At 39.3% G+C, this 9,495-nt stretch overlaps 1 protein-coding gene across 2 annotated transcripts; it reads right to left on the reverse strand.

The window, feature by feature from the left end:
- Positions 1-619: 619 nt before the first annotated feature.
- Positions 620-7,913, reverse strand: LOC117266342 (C-C chemokine receptor type 2). 2 transcript variants are annotated; one of them, XM_033641485.2, is made up of 4 exons: positions 7,774-7,913; positions 5,753-5,901; positions 5,391-5,563; positions 620-2,016 (listed from the first exon to the last, which is right to left on the reverse strand). In XM_033641485.2, exons 2-4 carry the CDS (start codon positions 5,895-5,897, stop codon positions 1,315-1,317), a joined length of 1,020 nt encoding a protein of 339 aa, XP_033497376.2. In that variant the 5' UTR covers positions 5,898-5,901; positions 7,774-7,913; the 3' UTR covers positions 620-1,314. The 2 variants fall into 2 exon arrangements, with proteins under 2 accessions (XP_033497376.2, XP_078028037.1); XM_078171911.1 differs by having other exon boundaries at positions 5,753-5,898; positions 7,774-7,902.
- Positions 7,914-9,495: the final 1,582 nt, after the last annotated feature.

Genomic DNA, 9,495 nt, shown 5'->3' on the forward strand with positions numbered 1-9,495 from the left:
ACCCACTGTGTAGGGGGCTTGCGGGTTTTCTTGTAAGAGATATATGGCTTGTAGCTTCCTGCGAATAGTTTCGAAACGCTCATGTAAGAACCCGCAGTTTTTTGCAGAAACACAGAACCACACCACACGTCCATTTATGCAAGTTTTAAATGTGAGTACACACAGCTGGAGACGTGCAGAGCATGCCTTGGCCTTTATGCTTGGCAGAAGTGATACTGCTGCCGGAACTGTCATTGCAGTCTAGACTGACGGCTATTTCAGCACGGTGTATAGGAAGCAAATAGTTTCTCTGTGTAGGGAAAAGTTCTGACTAATATCTAAAGCTCAAATTGAGATGTGATTTTTACAGATATTAAAATTTTCATGCATCATTTTTAATCAGTCAGTAGCTAAATTGCAAGCCTGTATGACTGGCTTGTTATTTGTTATATGACACAGGGATTCTGCCCTGTCACACTTCTCGTCAAATAATGTGACGCTGCTAAGAATGACATCCTGAAATGAATGCAACGGTGTGTCAAGATGCCACGCTTGTGACATTTCACACACATGCCAGAACAGCAGTTTAAACTTTCAGATCAATGGACTGAAAGTATTTTTCACAGAAAGAAGGAATCAATTTAGTTTAAAGTTCTTTATTTTCCTTTACAAAAACAATTCAATCAGGAGAGAGTCGTCCTGAGAGGAAAGAATATCTATTTACATGAGCACATAAGTGTGAGAAAAGTGAATGTCATCTGTTCCAGGAGGGTGGTAAAGACGTAGTAGATAAGAAATCTTCCCCTGTGGTGTCTAGATGCTGGTGGTGGTGATGAGATTAGATAAAGAGGGAAGTGAGGATCTGGATGTGAAGAGGAGTGGCCTTTTGATGAGCTAGTCCTGGGCTCTGGATAAGGTGACTGGAGGTGAAAGGGGTGGATGTGGGTGTGAGGAGTCTGCCTAAAATAGCAGCTGACAGGAGCAGAGGAAAGAACAGATTTAAAGTTTGGCAGCAGAGACATGAATGGCTGACAGAGATGGTGGCAAAGTTTGACTGGCTAACTGGAAAAGGGAACACTCATAGTCAGCTGATTGGTGTAAGTGGTGTAAGTGGGATAGAGAGATAATTGTGAGTGGATATGGCATAAAGAAAGTCTTTCTAATTGAACTTGTGCTGAGCTTCATTCGTTTTACAAGATACAGAAATACTTTGAATTACACAGTTTGAATAGATAGTTCATAAAATTGTATACACTTTCAATATGAGTATGATTTTACAGTTCTTGGAAGCACAACATCTCACATATGCCGTCTTTGTAGCAAGGTGTGTCATTCTTAATAATCTGATTTTACAGGAGTGTTGGAAGTATTGTCTGTGGTGTCTCTGTGGCTGAGAAACCCTCTGCTCCGGTGACCCCAGCAAAGCACTTTGCCCAGTGACTTCCTAAACTTCTCCCCTACAAATGCATAGATGATTGGATTTAAACAGCAATGAGAGAGAGCAATGATCTCAGCAAAGCCCATGGCAGAGTTAATGGCTTTTGAAGGCTCACAGGCGTTGAGTTTGTCCAGAAACATCTGCAATGTCTGAAGGAAAACTGTGACATTGTAGGGGACCCAGCACACCACAAACACACACACTATGGTGAATATCAGCTTTACAGCTCTGTCCTTTTTGGAGTTCCTGGACTTGGACAGCACGATAAGTATTTTCACATAGCAGAAAATCATGATGGGGAGGCACACGAAAAGGCCCACTGTGTTCTCGCTGAAGTTTCGCAGCATCTTCCAAAAGCGCTGCCTGTCCTCTGGGTACAGTGGCTGACACTGGGAGCTGTTGTCATCTGGATCTGTCTCCAAGGATGCAAATGTCACCCCAGGCAGAGCCATGGTGATAGATATAACCCAGATAGTGATGCTGGCTATGATTCCATATCGAAGTGTCCGGGCTCGCATGGCTGCGACAGCGTGGACGATGGCCAGGTAGCGGTCCACGCTCATGAGAGTCACAAACAAAGTGCCACTGTAGAAACCCAACTGTTGAGAAGAGCAGAAAGGGAAACAAAGTCAGAATCAGGTTTTACTGGCCTCATTGAGGTTTGGCCGACATTTCACAGCAGCTGTTTGATGCGTCAACTGAGTACAGATTTCGTTACCACGCGGGAAAAAAATGATCTCACCTTGGTTATTGCCAAACTAAAACTGTCAAAGATTGTTGTACGACGTAGTTACACTGAGTTTACAGTAACATTTATTCAATTTTGCTCTTTGCAAGAAATACAGATTATTGGCAATAATATCCCACAGAGTAAAAAAAGAGAGAATGACTCAGACACTCCACCTTTACATAACGTACTAATACCTCAGATGCGGTGTTGGTGTTAAAAAGTGAGTGCGCTCAGCCTGATCATAAATTTCTCACCTTTTCACCACTGCGGGGAGTGGAGAATAAAATTGGGTTTTAGCTATATTTATGTACAATGCACCAGATTTATAAAATTTAGGTTTACTATATGCAGTCCATGTAAAATAAACTTGTAGAAAAAAAGAATAAAAAGAAAAAATGCCTCTCTTATATTCAAATTTTTCTAAAAAGTCATAATGTTAATGAAGTAAGACATGTTTTAATACCTAATTAGTTATCTGCTTTCCAAATAATAAGTACCAGTAACAAGTCTATTCCATTTCATTTTGTGTTTTAAGCAGAGGTGGGACCAAGTCACACCTAAGTCTCAAGTCTTTGCACTGAAATCCTAAGTCCCAAGTCAAGACTGACAAGTCCCAAGTCAAGCCCTAAGTCCGAACCTTTAAGCTTTGAGTACTAAACAAGTCATAATGCACTCTTCACTTAATGTAATGTCATTTTAGTAACAGAGTTATACATTACATTTACAAAAATCTTGAATTCTTCTTAAAATTTGTATCTATTTACAAAACAAGTTTGTTGGAAGTTGTTGTGTCTCTGTCTATAATTTTTGTCCTGCATGTTTTACTTTCAGCAATTCATCGTTTTTTGACCACTGCCTAGTTTTTATGCGCAAATCAATTGCAAGTCTTTTTTGATTTTGTCAAGTTAAGCCTTGTTACACCCGCAAACGTAATAACAGCCCACAAACGTAATAAACCACAAACGTAATACAAATCTGCAGCTTTGAATGTAATAATCCCGCAAATGTAATAAATTTCCCACAAACGTAATAGCAGCTGCCTACTACAAACGTAACACACAATTTTCCGCAAATGTAATAACTATTACATTTGCAGGAAATTATTACATATGTGGGAAGGTGAAAATCTAAACTGTAATAACTTCCCACAAATGTAATATGAGACTGAATAATGATCTTTGTGGTTGTTGTTGTTTGTTTGTTTACTTATACACCTGCCAATAGTGATGCGTGTGTTGACAAGCAACCCGCAGGTCGGGTGGGGCGGGTCAGAAAGTGACAGAGCAGCGTTCTGAGTAAGTTAGAAATAACTTACAGAAACACACACATACACACACACACACACACACACACACTGGTCATTCCTTGTCAGTTCACAGAATTACTCTGTGGCAGCAAATATGTTGTTTAATTGGATTTATTTTATTTTATTCTGCCTCTTGTTGATTTCTCTGCAGCATCTGGCCTACAGTACCTGTTCAGCACCTCAGACAGCAGCGCTGCGGGATGGGTTGGCTCTCATAGGGGGTCAGGTGCAGGTTGTAAGGTTTTAAAAACCATGGTTTACAATAACTTAATCCTCCTCCACTCAAAAATGTGTTTTCTTCTCGTTCCTACAGATGAATGTTTGAGCCTCACTGTGCAGAATGATGTATGTACAGAGCTTGACACTCAAAGGCTGTTTTCACATTTATCTGATGAAAATGCTCATATGATTTTAAGGGCTACGGCTACGAGCCTATGTTGGTGGCTTATGTAGCCTATGTTTGAACCATTTAATTAAAATATGTCTGCATATCAAAAGCCAAAAACTTGAATATGTCATTCATTCTTTGAAGTAATGAAAACATTTTTCAAGATTTAAGACTGGTCCGTGTACATTTTGATAGTGACATGGACCAAGACAGCTCTGTTTGTGGGCGTACATGTGTGTTCGAGTTATATTATTGTATGTGTGATTTTGTATATGTGTGTATATGGGGAAGAAAAAATTAAAAGAAAAATAATAATAATAGAAATAATAATATTGATTAAAATAATTGTGATTATCATCACAATTAAGTTATCTTTTTTTTGATGAAAATAAATGATAATTTAATCATTAAAGATTCCTTAAAGACATGTTCTGACGTATATAAATGTTTCTCTTTGAATAATAATGTTATAGTTTTTCCACAAAAAATTCGATTATCTTGTTAAAATCCTTAAAATGACATCTACACCTTCTCCCTCTTTAAAAATGCTAGAATCTATCAATATGCCAATTGTATTCTTCATCCCAAAGGTTTCACTGTTAAGTCCATTCTCAGTGTATGTGCACTGGAGGCTTCAAGTTTCCACATCACACCTGTGTAAGTTGAACATTGGACCATGACTGGCTTCTAAAATATTTGTGATGTCACAAATCATGCTTGTAGCCCTTCCAAAGAATGAACGACATATTCAAGTTTTTGGCTTTTGATATGCAGACATATTTTAATTAAATGGTTCAAACATAGGCTACATAAGCCACCAACATAGGCTTGTAGCCCTAGCCCTTAAAGGGATAGTTCAGGTTTTTGGACATGAAGTTGTGTGAAACGCTGACCATCTGTAGCTCTGATGTGACGGTGTCACTACTGTCAACGAGCCTCCTGCTCTGAGAAATCGCCCTGTAGCTTACCGGAGAAAAGTAGTTCTGAAGATGTACGGGGGACACGTAACCAAAAGGTTTTTAGCTACAAAAAAGTATGCGTGTGTTTTGTTAGACTATTTCAATAATTTTAAAACATCCCCGCATTACGTCAGACCTTGCTATCAATTGGGACTATTTTCTGGCCAGTATCACTCCGCCGTGCAGGCCTGCAGGACAGCACGCAAACAGAAATCAACTAGACAGTTCATCACCACGCCGTGCAGGTGCGCAGGATAGCAACGGCTAACGAAAACTTCATCGGCTGTTTCCAACAGAGAACCAGTAGGCTATTATTAGTGAGGAAAAAGATGTACTAGCCCTATATATACCTACTACTACAGCGCGAACACCGGCTCAGGCTCACGACACACCCTCGTCAGCTGCTGTAGGTAAACAGAGGAATACCAAAATGGTGCGAACTTGTGATTTCCCCAGCCGTGGGAATAAAAACATAGCTGGCTCCCAATTCCATTGGTTTCCTGTTACAGATGTAACCCGCAAGTCATGTGACTCATGTCCACACCTCTGGTTCTAAGTAATAAAAAAAGATTTAGGAAATTAAACCCCACCTGATAGACTCCTGTCATCAGTTTGCACGAGGCAAGGTTCTGGATATTGTGGGCCCAGAGGGGCAGAGACACAGCCAGGATGAGGTCTGACAGGGCCAAGTTAAGGAGGCAAACATCCGTCATCGTCTTCAGCTTTATGTGTCGCAGCAGAATCCAGAGAACTGTGCTGTTGCCTGCGAAATCCATTCAAGTTATTAGTCATTACTGAAGGTTTCTTATTGTCTCTGGTGACAAACTGTAAAAGATACTGGTTGCATGCATCAGTTTCAGCTAAACGCCTAAAATGCAAATGTGTATTAAAATGTGTGAAGACAGTGATACATGTTTCCTTTGCTTTATAAGATGTAGGTGTTTGAACATACCAAGCAGACTGAGACAAAACAGCACGTAGTACAGAACCGGCAAGACCAAGGACCCATCGGGCAGCTCTGGACCGGGATCCTGATCGCAGGTGTCATTGTAATCATAGTCCAGGTACATGAATGTCTCGTTCTCTGATATGTTCATACTGCTGTGTGAGGAGAAAAGGAACACAAACAGATATCTTTAGATAAACACATTATGAGATGGGAGGTATTGAATCACACCTGGTACAAAACCACACAAAGTACATATGACGCATGAAACCACTGTGGATCTTGATTCAAAGAGAGAACAAGTGCAGGTGTTGCTGTGACTCTGTGGCATTATACTATTAACAAACAATTCAGTAAATATCAGAATAAACATCAGTGAAATCACTCTGAGTCAAACAATGAAAACAAATCATATGACACAAGTCAAATTAAGAATGAATATTACACTTAAAAGTTCCCCATATGCTACAACTTGACCTTTTTTTTTCTAATGTATTATTGCCTACTTTATTTATTTATTTATTGGCTTTTTGCCTTTATCGGATAGGACAGTTTAAGCATGAAAGGGGGGACAGAGAGAGAGGGACATGACATGCAGCAAAGAGCCACAGGCCAGAATTGAACTGGTGGCCGCCGTGGGGAGGACATTGCCTTTGCTCATGGGGGACCCCCTTCACCCTCTAAGCCACCAGGCACCCTTATTGCCTACTTTTATTTTTCCTAACCCCCTGACATCCTCTAACCGATATGAACAAGTACAAATATTGGTGTTAAACCAAGGCAACCACAAGTCCACAACACTAGCTCCAGTCTGGTCGACATGAGTTCCCTTTAAGTGACAAAATTTGTATTGGAGACACACATTAAAAAAAAAAAAAAAAAAGATAAACTATGTTGGGCATTGAGTTGTGGTTGGACGACTTTGTCCGTCAAAAGAAACGCCCAATCTGCTAATCCCGTCGTTCACCTTCCTTGGGGCCTTCAGACTACTGTCTACCAGACATCATAGACTAAAAAGAAAACTAAAAGATTTTCAGGTAGATAGTGTGACCATCTTGGACATTAGCAGGTATTGATCCAAATAAAATCTGCTGCTTGTTGTCTTAGAGACAGTTTCCGATCTTACTGAATTCCTCATTTAATATTAAATTTGTGTCTTCTCACTCACATGTAAAGTCAAAATGGACGAATCATTCAATTAAAAAAGCTAAATTTACCACAACTTACCATTAACAATGAGATCCTTTGAGTCCTGGATCTGTTTTCCTCATTTGCTCCAAAATCTCTTAAAAGATAAGTTTTTCCTTTTTGTTAAGCTAGATTCAGTGTTCCACCATCATGATGACTAAACTCCATTTGTTCCACACTGAACATTTTGTACAGATAAAAGCTTAAAAAAAAAATAAATTATCAGGAAAAAACAACACTATGTGTGAATTTGAGGGAATTCAGAGATGTTGCTGGACTTTCCTGCCCTTTAAGTTAAACTTTTCAAATGCAGTCATCACTTGGTGAGTCATGTCTGAAAGGCGTCTGTAACAAAATTCAACTGTTGCTATCAAACCTTAAAATACGTTTTCTAAATCTGAAAGAAAGCTATAGAAATAAGAATAATTTTGGCGTTCATTATAGGTGATGATAACTTCACACTATTGGTTTTCTCCCTTTGAATGTGTGTCAGGGTCATAATGTTATCAAAAACCATCTCCAGTCGGGATGTGGGGTTGATCTGTCTATGAATATCACAAACTACCTCCTACTCTGACCATAATCAAATTTATGTCATCTCTTTTAAACCACATCGCAGACCTATTTTCCTCACTGTCGACATACACAGAACCACTGGCTTTGACACCCATGCCGACCCTCACTTCCTGTGGCTGACGTTCACACACACACACACACACACACACAGAAACGTGTGCAACCATAATCCTCTACTACACCCTGTGTTTTTATGTGTGGGAAGTGAGAGAGGTAAAGGAGGTCTAGTAAACATTTAAAAATTAAAATGTTATTGTGCTTACCGCGTCGTCTGCCAAAATCACTGCTCTGGAATATGTATGCTCTTGTGCTGCGCACCAAGCTTACATGTCATCCTGTCAACTTGCATTGCTCGCTTTTTGTGTCAAATCCTGCTGCAGAGCTCATTTCTGGTAAGGTGAACTCTTGGTTTTGTTGTTTCCTCCGCATCGTGTTAACACGACACAGAGGTGTCAGTGTGGTTTTCTGAGAAATGTCCCTTCAAGTGTTAACATGCTGCAAGGAACGAGTAGGGGGAAAAACGTATTCTAATGAGGAGCTTTTCTCTGTTCCTTTGTTTTTTCAAACACATTTCTTGGGTGATATAATCTTTTGACACAAGCATGCGGCTCAGCAGGAATCACAGAAGGTTTCCTTAAGTTTTGATTTAAATTTTCAATACTTTTGTGGACTTTTATTTCAGAATAGGCCAGACCCAAATCTTTAAATATGATGTAACAAGTGAATTGTATATCTAAATCAACTTAAAGATCCACTTAATTCATTCATGGTATTCCTATAGTCTAAGACAGTCCAAAATATTAGTGAACAAGAACAAGTCTCTCTCAAATCCCAAAACTAGAGTGATAAAACTCAAATTTGTGATGTCATAGGGTATAAAGTCTGAAGCTGCTCCATTGGCAGTGATTTGTTAAAGATGTTCTAGCTGACACTGAGAGCACCCAGGGGAATGTTCTGAGAATAGGGGAATATTTGAACACTGATGAGTGTTCACAACTGACAACACTACAATAGAATAAAGCTCATTTGACTATGAACAGAAGATAAAAGGGCCCACAAAATCAGTCTCCCATTCATTGTCTATGAAGCAGCTCCACACTTTATACTTGATGACATCACAAGTTTGAGACTTCCGTCTCTGGTGTCTGGCTTTGAGAGACAGTAGCTCATGTACACACATTTTGATTGAACTTTCCCAGGCCATGGAACTGAAGCCGTTATTTATGCTGTCTTCAAAGCCACAAAACTCCTTTGAGAAAAACAACATTTTTTTAGCTTCATTTTTAGAACACAGAAGTTTCTGTTCTACTGCAGCTGTGATCAGTTAGTTTGTCTGTGTTTCTTTGTGACTTTGGTGTTTTAAAGAGTTCGTTCAGATTCACCAAAGTCAAAAATCAAATCTGCATTACCCCTTTAAAGTTATAGTAAGAAAACGTTTCTGGCTTTGAGAGACAGTAACTCATGTTCTTGTTCATGTTCACAAATGAATATTGATTGTACTTTCCCAGGCCATGGAACTGAAGCCGTTATTTATGCTGTCTTCAAACTACCAAACTCCTTTGAGAAAACCAGCAATTTTACCTTGCAGAACACAGGAGTTGCTGTTGTGATCAGTTAATCTGTCTGTGTTTCTATGTGACTTTGGTGTTTTAAAGAGCAAGTTCAAAGTCACCAAAGTCAAACAATAACACAACCGATCGAGGCAGCTGGTAGAGTTACCTCATACAATTCCATTTAAAAGAAATCTGAACAATCCCTTTAAAGTTACAGTAAGAAAAAGTTACTAGTGTTTACTGCATGAACAATGTACAATGTAGGGCAGGTACTCTTCAACACAAAAGCTGCAATGTGCAGGTAGTTTAAATGTCATCATAAGATCAGTCAACACAGACAACTTGAAGAACTCAAGGTGTGATGCATAACATGACTTTTATCTTAATGAGCACAGGTTGTGTGGATTTCAGTTCTTATAGAAAAGCACAATA

Source organism: Epinephelus lanceolatus, chromosome 10, assembly GCF_041903045.1.
Source record: "Epinephelus lanceolatus isolate andai-2023 chromosome 10, ASM4190304v1, whole genome shotgun sequence".
Classification (NCBI taxonomy): domain Eukaryota; kingdom Metazoa; phylum Chordata; class Actinopteri; order Perciformes; family Serranidae; genus Epinephelus; species Epinephelus lanceolatus.

What these genes read in the sequence shown, in the direction of transcription:
- LOC117266342 (XM_033641485.2), bottom strand. Translation starts at nt 5,897, where the DNA reads ATGAACATATCAGAGAACGAGACATTCATGTACCTGGACTATGATTAC. An exon ending in GTTTTGTCTCAGTCTGCTTG is followed by an intron (nt 5,564 to 5,752) that starts GTATGTTCAAAC and finishes TGGATTTCGCAG; the next exon opens with GCAACAGCACAGTTCTCTGG. An exon ending in TGATGACAGGAGTCTATCAG is followed by an intron (nt 2,017 to 5,390) that starts GTGGGGTTTAAT and finishes TCTTCTCAACAG; the next exon opens with TTGGGTTTCTACAGTGGCAC.